At 37.2% G+C, this 17,033-nt stretch overlaps 1 protein-coding gene across 2 annotated transcripts; it reads right to left on the reverse strand.

The window, feature by feature from the left end:
• Positions 1–790: 790 nt before the first annotated feature.
• Positions 791–16,763, reverse strand: LOC120335044 (uncharacterized). 2 transcript variants are annotated; one of them, XM_078113295.1, is made up of 14 exons: positions 16,672–16,763; positions 16,078–16,335; positions 15,556–15,840; positions 14,569–14,826; positions 12,347–12,628; positions 10,887–11,147; positions 10,070–10,348; positions 8,682–8,942; positions 7,564–7,812; positions 5,722–7,211; positions 5,214–5,328; positions 4,691–4,774; positions 4,224–4,277; positions 791–2,950 (listed from the first exon to the last, which is right to left on the reverse strand). In XM_078113295.1, the coding sequence occupies exons 1-14, from the start codon at positions 16,712–16,714 to the stop codon at positions 2,889–2,891; spliced, it is 3,981 nt and encodes a 1,326-aa protein (XP_077969421.1). In that variant the 5' UTR covers positions 16,715–16,763; the 3' UTR covers positions 791–2,888. The 2 variants fall into 2 exon arrangements, with proteins under 2 accessions (XP_077969421.1, XP_077969422.1); XM_078113296.1 differs by lacking the exon at positions 4,224–4,277.
• Positions 16,764–17,033: the final 270 nt, after the last annotated feature.

Below are 17,033 nucleotides of genomic sequence, written 5' to 3' on the forward strand. Positions count from 1 at the left end.
GGTACGAACACTCCCGGAGCGCCCAACAATCAACTAGTGTACCAAGTGACACAATGAATAATGGGGATTATGTAGCCTACTGAACGCTTCTAATAGCTTATTCAAATCAGGATACTTGAGCTGAATCTTTATACCGTTCGTAGATTTGCATACGTCAGAGACTGTTTTTGAATTTGAGGTATATCGGGTTCGTTTTGCACATTATATTCAGGTGCAAACTCGATTCAGCAGATAAATAAACCACAGCTCGCGAAATTTCAGCAATGATGTATATCTCTATTGTTACGTAATATGTAAAATATTCAATCATATTTTAGTTATGTTTAACACAATTCTGTTAATTTTTTCGGCGCTATCTGCAACTCTTCTCTCTTTTGCGGCGCGCACTTTTGAACCGCTGAATTACAGTATTCATGTTAGTCGACGATTCTTTATTTTTATTTTTTTGGATTTTCAACTGAAATTCATATCCATAACAACTATACTCCTAATTTCAACACATACAACGAGCCGAATACTGAATGAAACACTTTTTAGGTTTGTCTGCCTCTGCATAATCCAACATAAAACCACAATTATAATTTACTATAATTTTGACGCCAAAATCTAACAATGCATTGTTATGTGTTCAAAGATTGATCCTATTAGACGCAGGACTTGGTCATTTCGAGTAAATAATTTGAATTGGTTCAGACGATAATTTTGGATCACCGCCATCTTGTTTTTGACCGCCAAAGGTCGAGGTGAATCCCTAAAATTATGGCCTGTCCCTTACCTGATACCCATACTATGTTCCGTTGTTCGCCATCTTGGTTCACATACTACATACTACGGGAGCCCCGATAAATGTTAAAAAGTTACCATTAGTGAAAATTTCCTCTATAAATTATTACACCCAGACAAAATTCAACCCAAACTGCATTACAAGGCTTTTTCAAGTAATTCTTTTTAATGTCAACTATAATAGCTAGCTTCAGCGCGATTAGATTCATGCTTGCATGAGCCGAATTGTTAGTGCGTATAGAGGTATGCGCAAACCGACCCCAGTTGGGTACTTTGTTTTGAGTTTTCAACTCGGCTTATATCCGAGGATATACGCTAAGTTACATTTCGAATGCTTGTTCAGCAAAAATATGCGAGTTTGCAAATTGTTTAAGCTTTTAAGATATTTACTTGAATTCGGTTGGAAACCGAAGACTTATCGATCGAAGGTTAGGGGATCCCCCACAACAGTGGTCTTACTCCATAGTGACACCGTGTGTCCCATCACTAATTAATTAATAACTCACTAATTATACGATATAATTCATCCAAAATCAATAGGCTTTTGATCCGAGCTATGATGAATGCACATGCAAAATTTGGAGCAGATTGAACCTCGCTTTAGTGAGATATCGCGTGAATCTAACAGACAAACAAACTAACAAACAAACGAATACCTATCAACATACTTACCGATCTTAAGATCGATAAGTAATTTCACAAGAACACAAACGAATGAGCAATGATAAAATTCAGGGACGCGAAAATTGAACATCGGTATTAGAAAGTCATGAGCTGCGCTCTGAGCTCAAAAGATTGACAAAAAGAGTACCAATATAAAGCTGTTCTTATACACTATAAAAAGTGATCCTATCGAATTCGCTCAAAAGAGTGACAGACCAGAGTAATAGTATAAAGTATTCCTATACGCCATAAAAAGTTTTCTCATCAAGTTTATTCAAAAGATTGACTGAGAAGCATGACAGTATAAAGTGTTCCGATAAGTCATGAAAAGTGTTCCCATCGACTTTGCTCGAAAGATCGACAGATAAAGAAAAATGTTCCCATCGATTAAAATACTACGAAAAAATTGGGGTAAAATATCGGGTCTCGTTGAACTTGATGAAAGTTTATTCGAGCAACTTATTTCCTCTTTGAAATCGATTAACCCACAACAACCGCATTTTAAAAACGGCCGATAGGTAGGGCTGGGCATTTTCGAATACCTGATAATTTCAGAATTTTTTCGAATTGCTTAGAATATCTAATAATTGGTCGATATAACATTATTTGTAACTTTCTTATTGTCTTAGGTCCTCCAGACACAAAAATTACTGAAAACATAGGATACATCACTCAAGCAGAATGCTGAGCCTTCACACACAAAAAAAAAAGTTTCTATCAATAACTCACTACAGAAAAGAGTCATATGTCCGAATTGCGTTGAAAAAATATGGTTTCAATAAAAAAATATATAAAAATTTACCCCGAACATTGGCGGAAAGAAAAAAACAAGATGGCGGCGATTCGAAACTTTGCTTTAAGCCGATTCGAATAAATTATTATTCGATTCAAAATGACCAGTCCTAACGATAGGTCCACTCCGCAAAGCTTAGTAAGTTATATTTCAGAAGCGAGCGCAAGCCACTGGGTTGAAAATACCGAACCGAAAAGATTCCATTGTATTCCGAATTGGTATTTTCATACAAATCGTTATATATACCAGTGGGGCCTCACATCATTCAAAATTGGCATTTTTCCACGGACCGCAAAACTTTTTCTTGAGGTCCGCATTTGGCCAAGGACCGCAGGTAGCACACCCCTGCTTTAGCCTATTGTCCACTAAACTATCTATTCTTCCCCTACTACGTTAAAAAGCGGGATTCCGTGTTATTTATCCAATCTTCGAGGGATCATTAGCTAGTGATCCATTTGCGTTCTGGCTTTTATACAGTTTTTATATATAGTTTTTGAAATGTTCATAAATATATACAGAGTAATATTTCTATATTTTCGACAAAACAACAAAATTCTTCTTCGGGGAAGAATTCTTTCCCGGTTAGTAAACGCTGCGCCATCATTAGTCAATTTAGCCCATGATCGGGGTTTTTCTGTCAACAAATTGATTATTGTGACTGGTTCGAGGGAGCTGCGGTCAGATTGTCGACAGATTCTTCAGTCTCTGGGTCTGAATGGAAATAGAAAGGCATGTTACATCATGACTAAAAAGCTTTCTTCAAGATCAAACAATCTCAAAATTGGGCGGGAATCAATTATTTTTGAAATAGTAGATCTCCAAGATAGACAATTTCAACGCCGTGATTTGAGACATTGTCTCTGCAGTTTCCAAATGCTTGAAGATTTAAAATATCTTTTTTGACTCGAACTGCGAACTGCTTTAAGTATCTAGACTATCAGGATTTTTCGGCTGCGCAATTTATATGAATTCAATAGGTCTTGGGGTTTCAGTGGTCGACATAACTTTGCTCAAGAATGAGTGGCCTTTCTAAATGAGTGATTGCGACCTTGCTTTGAGCTCTTTAGATCAAAAAAAAAAAAATTGTGGTTGTCATTGTTCATGTTGATTGTATAGGGTATCCATAAAGTCCTAACTTTTTTTTAAATTGCCGAAGGAATTATGTCCATAAAGTCCTAAATTTTTTTCAAATTGCCAAAGGAATTATCGATACCATATATTGTTTTGGCCCTCACAGATGTATTAAATTAAGTAATAATACTTAAACAATTACTGATTAAAAACAACGCACCCGGTTAAGATATAAAAACTGACTTCATGACAAAATTGAAATTGTAAAGGGACTTTATGCACACCCTGTATTATTGAGAAAAATTGATTGAATAGCTCCCACTATTCCAGCGGGCCCAGTGCCCATACCTTTGCTCAGATGTGTGTATCATTAACTTTCGGGTGATTGAGCGACCTTGACAGAAAATGTTATTGTAGTTCTCTCTTTGTGAAATTTCGGCAAATTAAACTGACTGAATAAACCATTGCTATAGAGCGCCATCATTTATCTAAGCGCACTTAACATAACAGAGTCTCACAGAGCTATCAATATCCGCTTGTATAGAGGTACCAGCCTCAAAAATTATAAAATTACGCTGCTCTCAATACAAAGAATTGTTGTTGTTATTAATGTTGCTTGTTGTTGTTGTTTTTATTGTTGTTGTTGTTATTATTGTTGTTGTTGTTATTTATGTTGCTTGTTGTCATTTTTGATGTTCCTGTTGTAGTTGTTGTTGTTGTTATTTATGTTGCTTGTTGTTGTTGTTGTTGTTATGCATGTCGTTCCTGTTGTGGTCGTTATTATTGTTGCTGTTTAATGTCGTTGTTATTATTGTTGTTGTTCTTATTCATGTTGCTTAATACCGTTGTTATTATTATATTGTTGTTGTTGTTGGTAAATAAATTTCTTTTTCAGAGGTTGTAAATGACTCACCTACAAAGGCAGTTCTCCAGTAGTTTGAATTGGTAGTTCCTGAAATGTCGCCCCCTAGTGGACAAAAGAGGTACAATAGACGGCAAATAATGATCCAATTGACGAGATGAAACCGTGGGATTTGACATATACCAATCAAAATACCACTCGGGGTATCTCTGTTCTATTCTAATCGTTTGTAGTTTGATTGTAGTCATTGACGCAGAAAAAATATACTTAGAAATTCGGGAAATAGAGTAAGCGCAATGGTCGCATTGCTCGTATTTTCTTAATAGTGATAGGGAGAGGGCACGAGTGCTAAAAGCTTGCGAAAGGGGGCGACGAGTCATTGCATAGATTGATGAAAAGGGCCAGAATCACCTAAATTTTGAAAATCGCCACAATTTTGAAGAAAAGCTATTTTGCACATACAACAACAATTTAGTAAAACACCCACAAGTTTCAATAAATCGGAATTTTCTTCTTACCTTGCTCATTTGCAGCATCTACTGCCTTCATTGTATTGGTGCTGCCCATGGGAGAAATATCGTCATTTTTTTCTGCATCGTTTTCTGAGAAATAATTAGAAATTACATAGCAGTTTGTTGATTTAAAATGAAAATAAAACAGAATAAGGGTATTTTAAAATGCAGGACTTCATTCATTTTTATAATAAAATTGCCAATTCCGTATTTAGGTATGAAAATTCCCTCCTCCAAAAACAAGAGTTGAAACTCATATCTCGGGATATTTTAAAATAGACTCCAAACTCAGCAAAAATGTATATCTGCATTACTTCGAAATTTATAGAAAATATGAAAGGGAGGGAAGCGAGAGTGAGAAAACATGTGATACAAACAGGAGTAGAGTCAGAGAGAGAGAGAGAAAAAAAATTTGAGGCAAAGATGCTTGATGAATTATGTCCACTACATATATATTTGATCTCAAAATTTATGGGTTAATATAAATTCAAAGCAAGTTTGTAAAACACTAAATATCAATAAATATTACCATCATTTAACGAAGGTGGTTGACCCATGGTTGATGCTTGAGACATTGATCTAACGCTTTGCCGAGACATAGTTCCGATGCGACTGCCTGTTTTGGACCCGACAACTTCAATTTCCTGTAAATTCAAACTGAAAAGTTAAGGCAAGCAATTTAAGAAATATCAATGATGGGTAGGTTGGATTTATTTTACTTTGCTATATTACCTTCTCACATTATATTCTAGTTTCAAAAATAAATAATTAGCGACGTGATTCGAACATTAATATCGCATAGCAGGGTACACAATATGTCGTGAGCTTGCAATTAAAAATTGAAATTTGAGTAGCATCGTGATAAAATACCATATTTTGTATTTTTACACAACGGAATATAAGCTGGCCTATTCATTTTATCACACCCTGAGTTGGGGTGGTGTGCTTAGAACTTAAGATTTTAATAGGCGATGCCAACAGAGCCAAGTACAACACTTTAACCACTAGTACCACCCGATATATATTTAAAATATTACATTTCCGTTCTGTCTCACAGAGCTATCAATATCCGCTTGTATAGAGGTACCAACCCCCTTCTTCACTTTAACTTTGAATATATTGCAGGCTTCACGCGGAGCTTTTTTTATGAATTGCTGGACTTGATCAAGGGTTTCGTTTGAAAATTTGTTTTTTACTTCAACTTCTTTTGGACAGCATTTTGACAGCAATTTCAAATCCCCGAGTTCGATGCAGCACGTAATCCAATCCAATGTAATTTTGCTGTGGGTGTACACGTAATTCTTGATTTCTTCCTGGTGTTTTGTAATGAATTTTTGCAGAAATTCGCATTTTGCTTTTATAATTTTATCTATATTCAGGGGCAAATATTTCTTCATGATAGTAATCGCTTTGCCTGAGGTCGTTTGGCGAAGAAGACCCGATATCATTTTCCCAATAGTGGAATTTGGTAGGTGAAGTGGGAAATGTTTTTCAAACTGTTTAACCTCTACGAAGTACGCTGCATGAAGAGCTTTAATGCACATTTCGTACAGTTTAAAACAATCCATTTGCTCTTTTTGTTGGGATTGTAAAGAGATACCACTTACTGACGGCATGTAGCTAGCAACTGAAGTACTTGTTGTATTTTGTTTCGTAGATCTCCTTCGACCTCCTTTATTGGGCTTGACTTCCTGAAACTCGACAGATACGCTTGCCTGTCTTTTAATATCGGCAGCTATTTTGCTCAATATGACCGTCTTTGCCTCCTCGGGATAGTGGGACAAATGGTGCTCCATGGCGTGAATAAAAACAGCCGCCGTTGAAGAAACATCGAATTGAATCTCTTGACTGATCATCTGTAAAATACTGTAGCAAAGACCTGGATTGCATAAGAATAACTTCGTTTGTTCTGGAATTGCGTCTGGGTCGTGTTTGTTCCCGAGTATATTTTTGATGATAGTTTGTTTACTGTCGTCACTAAATCCAAGTAACTGTATTGCTTTAGTGTGTTCAATTTTAGTATACAAGTCTCTGTGGTTAGTGGTGATTAGTGTTCGGCACTGCGGGATTTCTTTACGAATTAGGCACAAAAAGCTTTGAATGAGCGTTATTTGTGGCCCTCCGTTGCCTTCGTTGTTGACAGCAACATTGTCGAGGACAAGAGCTATTTTCCCAGAATTACTTTTCAGCCAACCCATGACAAAAGTCATTTCTCCAGGTGAAAGATCTTCCAAGTAACGTTGAAAAAAGTTTTTCAGATTTTGTATTTTCGTGCTTGTGACTTTGTTAAAATCGAAATAAAGTCCAAGAATGTCATCCTTGAGAGATTCCATAAAATTTCCACATAAGACAGTTTTTCCAGCGAAAGGGATCCCGTGTATTACGTAAGTGTCTCTCGGTTTTACATCCAATTGGCCCAGGTTAACTTCTTTCCCAGATTTTTGATCTTTGGCGTTAACGTGAAGACATTTTTCTTTTTTAATTACTTTTAAAGACTCTTGAAATTTCTTCTTTAGATATGTTAAAACTGAAAAGAAGCAGAAATAAATCAGAAAAATTTTAGTGAACAATGTTTTTTTGTTGGAATTAGCTTTCAAAAATTCATATAAAAGAGATTTTAATGACGCATTTTTGTTGAACAAGGGTTGTTCATAGAGTTTTTTTTGCTCAATTATTGTTGTTAGAAAACACTTAAAAAAAGTGTTCTTAAATTTCACTTATAAAAATGTTCCCAAGTGTTCCAAGATTTTATTTGTAAAAGTGTTCCCAGAATTCACTTATAAAAGTGTTCCCAAATTTCACTTATACCAGTGCTCCTAAATTCCGATTATGACAGTGTTCCCATATTAATCACACACATATAAAATAACAGCTCTAACCTTGTTTGAATTTCAATTCTGCTGGATCACTGTTTCCCCCACTATTGATTGCAGAAACAGAAACTTTCCAATTCACAGCCATGCCTTTTATTTCGTAAGAAGGAGCAGTTGTTTCTTTCTTTTCTACTTTGTCATTCTCATTCGTTATCACCACTTCGTATTTCGATGCTCCGTGACTCGGTTTCCATGTAACTTCTGACTCGTTTGTGCCCAAACATTGAAATGTTAAATTTTCAGGGCAGACGGGGGCTGCAACAATAAAAAGAAGGAAATAAAATAAAAATGAGCTAAATTAATGAAAATAACAATAAAAAGTAAAAAGACAATCAATATACGCCATAAAAAATGATTATGTTCACCATAGATCTAAAGCAGTGGTTCTCTATCGAGAACCCTTGGCCCACCAAGGGGACTACCCTAAGTGCAGTTGAAGGGGGCTACCATGCTTGATTTTACTTTTACCAGAAAACTCCCCCTTCTTCCTAGTTATACTGCTCGATAAGGTTATTATTTCACAGGGTGTTTTCCCTTTGTAGAGCATGGATTGTTTGAACATAATCGAAATCTACCAATCAAAGTAACACTATAAATACCACTGAAATGATAAACAAGTGACCGGCTTGGCGTATATGTATGTACCTGAAGTGTTGCACCCCGGGCAAGGCACATCGACCTTAATATAAAAACGCCAAATCTGTAATTATCCCGGTTGTTTATTGAACTGTAATGCGAGGGGTGGCGGAAACGGAAATGATGGTGTGTATAGTTCTCTAAGGGGGGAGTGGGGACAATCTCGTAGCCATCCCTAATATTATTATTTATTTTTTTTTGGGGGGGGGGGGGGTGCAAATTTGTTTTATATTAGGACAGAAAACGACGCTTAAAATTTGCAACTTCTAATAATGTTTTTTTGACTAATCAATTTTATTGATGTGTTCGCCACTTTCTGGATATTCGAATACAATTAATTATATCAAAGCTTGGAATTAAATTGTGGTGTCATACCTCAAAACATTTTTTTCCAAACTTTATGAAGGGCTGTTATTTCCTATGGGGAGTATGGATATTCCCCATTGGGAAGTGATAACCAGAGATTTTAAAGGAACAATTACTGTTACCTGTCGTGAATGATTGGATGTCAGACCCTGTTTCTTCGCCCCGTGCACTGACAGGAAATACTTGGATTTCGTAAGTATTTCCACAGCTTAAGTTTTTCAATATTAGTTGAGTATCTTTGGTTGAGAATGGTTTTATCTCGTTACTGTTCTTTATCTTGTGTTTCACTTTATAGGACTCTGCAGCTTCGATTTGCTCCCATGTTACTTTGCAACTGGTTTTACTGACGGAAGAGATTTGAACATTATGCAGCTTTGAAGTACCTGGTAAAAATAAACGATATATGATAATTATCTATATAATACTTATATCATTACTGATGTACCTGACACAAAATAAGATTAAATAATTTATTATTAGGATAGGATAGGATTTACATATTTATCCCGGGGGAGAGGAAAGCCGATAAGACGGCTTATCCATATGGCGAACCACGGCCTCTCGTCCGGTTACCATTCCATGTCGGGTATGGGATGAGTTAGTTATTTTGTTTTTTCGGAAGCATGGACTTGTTGGTGGAGGAAGCCGTAACCGACCAGCGGTTACGTGAACCACCCTACGGCGGCGAGGAGTCCAGCAATCCTCTCGCACATAACCATCCCGCATGGGATTCGAACCTGCAAACCCCATGCAGACTAATTAGGGCTGCGGTGGCGAGCGTATTCCTAACGCTTAGCCCGTTGAGCCACACCGCCGAGCCGACAAGAAGTTGCCATCCAGAGCGCAGCCAGTCAAAAATGAGGAAAGAGCAAATTTTTTTGTGTGTATGTACTGACGTAGTACGACGCTTACTCGTGCATTTTGTCAAACAAGGATAAATAAAGCGGCCACTGATATCATCTAACAATATCTTAAAGAATCTCTCTACAAACTCCAAGGTATACAATCTCAATGGCCCACAGAGCAGTTGCAGCGCGGCCGCAATGCTAGTCGAAGCTTTCCTTCCTCAAGAAAACTCGTCATTCATCCTAGTTTCACGGCTTGATAAAGTTCTTTACGGGATGTTTTAACTTTTTCGATCACAAATTGATTGAACATAATCGGATTTGGAATCTACCAATGGAATCTACTAATGAGCCGATAAGAAAACTTAAGCATATGGCAAACCACGGCTTGTCGCCCGGTTACCAGTCCAAATCGGGTAAGGAAATAGTTAATTAGTTTTTTTGTTTTGCTTCAGATGCATGGACTTGATAGTGGAGAGAGCCGAAACCAACAATCGGTTACGTGAACCAACAATAGACGGCGAGGAGTCCGGCAATCATATCGCTTATAATTATTCCCATTGGGTTCGAACCTGCGAATGTTGCTAACTCTTAGCACATGCCATATCAACTTAATTCAGCTTTGGTGCCTCGTGTTGATTTTATTTAAAGCCAAATATACATACCCGTCCATACTGTATTCGATGTTGTTACGTCGCTTCGTAATTCATCGTTTTCGTCATCTATACAGCAAACGTCTGCCTGATACTGCTGGCTGGGTATTAAATCTGGCACTGTTATGCATTTAGCTGCTGTAACTATCGGTTTTGAGTTGGCACCTCCGCTCAAATTTTTTAACAATATTTTGTATCTTCTTGTTCCCGGAGCAGTAACTTCAACATCAATTTTTGTTGCTGGGTTCAACTTATTTGCTGAAATTTTGACGCTAGATGGTGACCGAGGTGCTAAAAATAAAGAAAAAATGTGTTAAAACGAGTGAGCGATGGCCAAATATATAGAGAAGAAGGCCAAAACAAGGTAGGGTACTCTTGTAGTATGCGGACACCGGAACGTAGTATGTGTACGAGGTTAAGGTTAGGTCATAATTTTATTGACTTTTGATGTCTTCACATACTACCATATGAGAGTACAGAAAAATATTGAGATATGCAAACAAATACACCGAAGCTAATGCGTCGCTACGTTATAACGGTGGTTCTCAAACAATGAGGCGCGCCCCGCAAGAAGGCTAAGACAATTTTTGAGGGGTCGTGAAGATGATTAAAAATATTTGTTAAATTTGATCTTTTCCGCCATATTTTGAATATTTACGTTCCATCCATGTATTTGCAATGTATTTTATGAATAAACGAACTTTCGCCTCACTATCTGTCATTTGTATTTCTTGTTAGCTAGTTATTTTTGAGGTGGGGCGCGAGAAATTCTAAAAACGAGGCGCGGCTTGGAAGTTTGAGAACCACTGGTCTAAAATATGTAGGTTACCTGTTTTGAACTTTTTTTGATCGGAGTATTTCCCACCATACGCTGATTTACTCTTTGCTCGTACTTGGATTGTATAAATCTCACCGGGCTCAAGCTTCTTCAATACTAAAGAGGCATTGCGAGCTTTTTCAATTTGTTCCGAACGTTTTCCACATTGGTATTTGACTTCGTAGCCATCAGATCCGAGTATTTCTTTCCATGTGATTTTGTATGAATTGGAATCTTGATACGAACACACAATGTCCTGAACTTGGCCTGGTGCTGGTTTAAAGTAATATTAAAATATTTAGAAATTATAATCGTATGTCAGAAAGTGGGAAAACAGTTCTGATTAAATCTAAGTTGAAACAACCTAACTACAGTGCTGATGAATCTCGATTCATATACTCTACTCTAGTTAAACTTGTTTCCCCATTATGCAGCAAAGATTAACGCAGTGGCGTAGCCAGAAAGAGTGGGGGGGGGGGGGTGCCAGTTGGAGCTCTCTCGTTTGAAATTTTTGGAAGACAAAAAAAGTAGCTAATAACGTGTGCGATAGAATTTTGTTGAAATCGCCGATTGTTTTCGTCAGCGCGACGTACTATTCAAGCCGTAAACACCTTTGCGTTGGTGTTTATTCTCCCTGAATATTCACAAATTCGCTGGGTTGCTTTTGAAAATTTTACTGTTACCGGGAAAAATGAATCGAAACAAAATATAATCGGACACATTGCCACACATTTGTATGGCCGCGGCATTTTGGAGCAGTAATGCTTTTTTATTTCTGATTTTTTCTTTACCCCCCCCCCCTTATTTGGAAAATCCCGGCTACGCTTCTGGATTAACGGTAAACCGAGTTATCTAAATCGAACTTGGACCTCCATTCATATAACCGATACCGAGCATGACTCTAATCGGATTCAAATCGAGACTCAGATGATCTCTGCTCCGACGTGTGTCATGAGTCTGGCTTTGCTGCAGCCGATTTTAGTTGGAATGAGGGCAAAATTGTTTGTACAATGACGTAATACGACACTCCCTCGTGTCTTTTGCTCCGATCAAGGCTAGATAAAAACATTTTAGGAGGGAGGGGGGCATAGCCCGATTTCGGTCCTACCAATATCTGTTACGGCGCATCGTTCGTAATCGTAACAAACAGCATGAATAGGTAGGAGCTGGTTAAATAGTAGGAGAACAAACACTACGTGTTACCTGTTCATATGGGCCTTGACCTAACCATGTGACAAACTTTATTTCAGAATGTAAAAATTGTTTTCTCATCACGAAAATACTTGATTTTGTTTGGAATATCCGCCCATACGCTACTCATTGCAATTAAACGTTCAAATTAACCGATATTTCGAATTGTTTCATCGCCTTACAGACGGCGTCGTGAACCTTCAGTAGGGGAAAACAACTGCTCAAAAACGCCACGTTCAACGAGTTAAAAGCAACCAAACCACTAGGTGCAAAAATGTTACCTGTCCATATAAGCGTTGACTTGACCATATCATGCAGGCTTACATCGTCCCTTTCGCCACAATGTGCATAGAACACATACACTTTGCATGGATCCAATTTTTTCACTGTTGTGTGGGTCCCAGATACAATTATTTTCTGTTTAATTGCCCCTTTGTGTGTCGCCAGGAGAGTGTATTTATCCGTTTTGTGATCAGATTCGATTATCTCGACGTCTATTTCTGTTTCTGGGCACGATTGGTTGCTACATACCTCTAGATCTGCTGGTAGAGGTATGCGTGTATCTGTAGTGTATAATAGGTATAAATTTATTACATATAAAATGACGAGGGTACTGAATGATCTTGCTTTACATATGACCAAGTAGGTAGCGAGTGGACGCGCCGACATCATTGAATAGGTCAGCGGAGATAAACGGTGTTCCCTATAACAAAACAACGACTCCTCCGACAATAAATATTTACAGCATCTGGTCCATTAGTCGTAGACAAAAGAGATTTCCCTACAACAACAAGTTTTTCAAAACAATATGGATGTAACAAACTAATCCATAGGTCCTCTTTGTGTCCAATAGCAATAGCAGTTAGTTACCTATACAGAGGCTTGGTATTTGGCACTCCCAATACATAATATAATCAGGTTGTGCGCCATCTTGGTGCACATACTCCGGGAGCTCTTGGTACTTTTGTACCTAAATTTGGAAGAAGTAGCCACTTTGTTATTGGGGAACACTATTGTCCGCGAATCTTTTCAGCCAACACGGCGCTTTCAAAACCGGCAGAACGCGATAAAGCCTTAGATGGGTTGCTGGAAACATCGGTGGACGAGAGTGACGGAATGAATGTGTTTTTATATTAACGAGAGACTCTGGATTTCCCGAAAATCCGCTAGATACTTGAACGTTTCCAATATACAATTTTATTTAGTGTGATTATTTTGCTTTTTCATTCATATTCATTTTAAGCTTTCTATTTCATGTTATTTCGTCATGCTGTGTTAGACCCCATCTAGGGTGTCGCTGCTCGATAACCAGTACTGGTTTTTCAGCGTTTCCCTCCACCCTGAAATGCTATTCTTTTTTTTATTTTATTCTGTATATGTACCTTGCGTATTTTCAAATGGTGGAAAAAATAAATTACTGATACTGATACTGATACTGTGTTAACATTCGAATAAAAAGTACTCCAGAAGTATGTGAACCAGGTTAGGGATAGGCCATGGGTTGCCCACCTACGGCCCGCGAGCCGGATTCCACGGTACTCTGTCAGCTGTTTTGACGATTATATTGTTTACGTAACAGAATTTATTGTGAGACACGTGTAGACTAAATTACGTGTATAAAATTTTCAATTACTCGTTTATTGAGCCTATAATTTAAATATATTTAGACAAATGGCAACAAAACGCAGAAAAGTTGATGCTAAGTGCAAAAGGTTCAATGGCTCCGAAAATATTTAAATGGGATTTCTTGAGATGCAATGGAATGATGAAATAAATCTTCATTCTATTCAAAAGATGTATCACTGCTTGATTTTTATTAAAAAAAGTATCATCTATTCGGTTTTCAACTTTTTAAAAATATGGGCGGCCCGCCAATGACTTGCAACCTTTATTTTGGACCGCGAGCGACAAAAGGTTGCTAACTCCTGGGTTAGGCCCTAATTTCAGATACAAATACTACAGGAGTCACTTTGCTAGTCCCGAACTCGTAATAGAACTAAAATAAGAAAAATTACAATAAAATTATGGCCTAACCCTAACCTGCTACACACATTACTTTACGGCGTCTGCCATCTTGGTCCACATACTATGGAAGGTAACAATTCAAACGAGAATATCGGTCGGAGACCAAAGACTTATCGATCGAAAAATAGCGAATCCCCCAAAACAGAAACTGCAGTTTCGATTCATGCGCTCTTACTCCATAGCGACACCGTGTGTCCTATCACTAATTAAATAATAACTCGCTAATTATACAAAATAATTGATCCAAAATCAATAGGCTTCTGATCCGAGATATGATGAATGCACATGCAAAAAGCAGATTCAACCTCGCTTTTGTGAGATATCGCGTGTATCTAACAGACAGACAGACAGACAGACAGACAAACAAACAGACGAATACCTATCAACATACTTACCGATCTTAAGATCGATAAGTAATAATACAGGAAAACAATTCGGGTGAAATATTAGGAACTCATGAAAAATTTGAGTTAGTTACCTGTCCAGAGGCTTGATATTCTTGAGAACGGCCCTTTTCCCGAGTCGTTTTGAGCTAAAACTCTGAATTCATATCGAGTATCATCCTTGAGATCTCGAAGATAGATTTCATTGATATTTCTTTCAATGGTTATGATAGCTTCGTGCTCTTCGCGGTATTGAACGACGTACTTTTGGACACCGATCGTGTTTCGCCATTCAATGCGATATATTTTTGCTTTTATTTTATTCGTCTCGATATCTTGTATTTCTCCCGGAACTGAAAAAATCCATAATTGTGTAGTCGACAGGGGCGTAGCTAGAATTTTGCAAAAGGGGGAGGGGGGGTCTAAAATTTCAGATTTTAAAAAGCCACCCAGTGGTAGTCCAAGCGGTTAGTAGAAGCGAGTGATTTGAAAGAGTATTTATTAGTTAATCAACGCCTTCAATCTATTTTAAACCAGAAAGGCCGGGGTTTCGTATTTTAATTTTGACATTTATTTATTCATAGTGAGATGAGGTCGAAGTCGATTTTCTTTTTTTTCCTTAACCGTAGTAGTCAATATTTTGGCCTACTCGGAGTTAGGAATCGATTCTGAAGTCGATTTCTGAATCATAATTTTGGTATTTCAAAGTCGAATTTTTTAAATTCGGAGTCCAAAATTTTGTTGAGTTGAGAATTGGAAGTAGAATCACTTTGCGAATATAAATATTGTTATTCCGGAATCGAGAGCTGGCACACATTTTTGGAATTTCGGGTCAAAGCCGACGCGGAGTGGAAAAAGTTAGAGTCTATTTCCAAATTAAATTTTGTTTTTTCGAAACCGAAGTCAATTTTCAAACTCGGGAGTATGAGGTCATAATGTCACTCTGGCTTCTACACAGTTCGGACAATCCTAATAACTAATAATACTAAATAACTAAACAACATGAGTGAATCGACACCAAATACTAAGTAATATTTTCGTGTCTGGTGAAAAAAAAAATGATACGTTGAATTATTTTGTACCTGTTAATAACGGATGTGGAAAGACACAAGGTGGGCTCGTCAGACCATTTCTTTCTGCAGTTACAGCAATTTGATACATTTCACATGGACTAATGCCCTGAATAATAGTAGCAGAGCCTCGAATTGTTTTCTCCTGCTTGTCCTCTTCGTCTCTTATATTAACTACGGTTATATGGTACACTGTTTGGTTTTGGGCGTCATCTGCCGGATCGAATTTTACTAGAATTGCTGGGTCAGAATATTGCAGAGTGTTTTCAGCTGTTATACGAACAGGAGCTTGAGGTGCTACAAGAAAAATATAGTTATTAACTTATAAAAAATGGAATTTAAAATTCTCCTTTTTTCGATATCCTTCATAGCAATTTCCTGTAGTTAGAAACACTTTTTAGACTCTATACTCCTGAAAATTCCCTTTTTTTTGGGCCAGACTTGCTATCTGATACGGTCTGACTTGGTAATTTGAAATTTTAAAATAACCCCATGTTGAAAATCAGCTACGCCCATGAAAACATTGTTACTTACCCGCATGTATAGTCACAGTTTCTGAATATTCGCCTATGCTATATCTATTTGCTACCGCAACTCTAGCTTCAATGCTTGATCTTATATCAGTGAAATAGTACATTGTATCAGTTATTTTTATCAGTTTTTTGTTTTCGCTTTTTTCAAGAGTCCACCATTCTAATATGTAATGTGTAGGGGCGATATCCGGGGGTTTCCATTTCATTTTCGCAATTTTTCCATCGTTATCGACTTCTAATTCTCCAATTTTGTCGGGGTCTAATAAAAGGACAAATCAATTTATTAATATTTTTCACAAACTTGACTGAAAAACGAAATAATTGGGAGATCATAGATTTTACAAAAGCGCAGCCAGTCAAAAATTGTTGTAGAGCAATTTTTTCTGTGCAATGACGTAATACAACGTTTTTTTGTGTCTTTTGCTCCACTTATTTCAATTAAATCGTTCAAGAATGAATTAATTGGAAAATGGTCTCGGAAAAACGTAAGGATTTATGTCTCACTACAAGTGCCACAAACTTCATTTCAAAAATAATTATTGAAACTCCCTGGTCATTTTAAAAACAACTGTTAAATCACCGTAAAAATACTTACAAGTATAGCATTGATCCATTAGCAGCCTACTTGACTCCCCCATTCGTCTATTGAACGTGTCACAAAAACTAGTAACCTAACTCTAAAATCAAAAAAAAAATTATGAATAATTTTATAAAATGCTTGATCGAGTTCTGGCTCTGTGAGGTTTTTGTGTCACTAAACAAATTAGGATTGATTATAATTATGCTGCATTCTCATTGTTACAAATTCTGCACAAAAACAGGGTTGCCTTACGTTCATAACGCCTTTAACAGTGATTTTCAACTGCTGTTCCGCGCAACAATGGTGTTCCGCGACCAATTTTAACACAAAAAATATAAACCTTTCATTTGCTGTCCGTCAAAATCATTAAGATATAA

The sequence above is a fragment of the Styela clava genome, chromosome 1, assembly GCF_964204865.1.
Source record: "Styela clava chromosome 1, kaStyClav1.hap1.2, whole genome shotgun sequence".
Lineage (NCBI taxonomy): Eukaryota > Metazoa > Chordata > Ascidiacea > Stolidobranchia > Styelidae > Styela > Styela clava.

Coding starts and splice junctions, on each gene's coding strand:
- LOC120335044 (XM_078113295.1), bottom strand. CDS start 16,714: ATGGGGGAGTCAAGTAGGCTGCTAATGGATCAATGCTATACTT. Junction 14,827..15,555: donor TCCACATCCGTTATTAACAG/GTACAAAATAAT, acceptor GGATTTTTTCAG/TTCCGGGAGAAATACAAGAT. Junction 4,775..5,213: donor ACCACCTTCGTTAAATGATG/GTAATATTTATT, acceptor ATTATTTCTCAG/AAAACGATGCAGAAAAAAAT.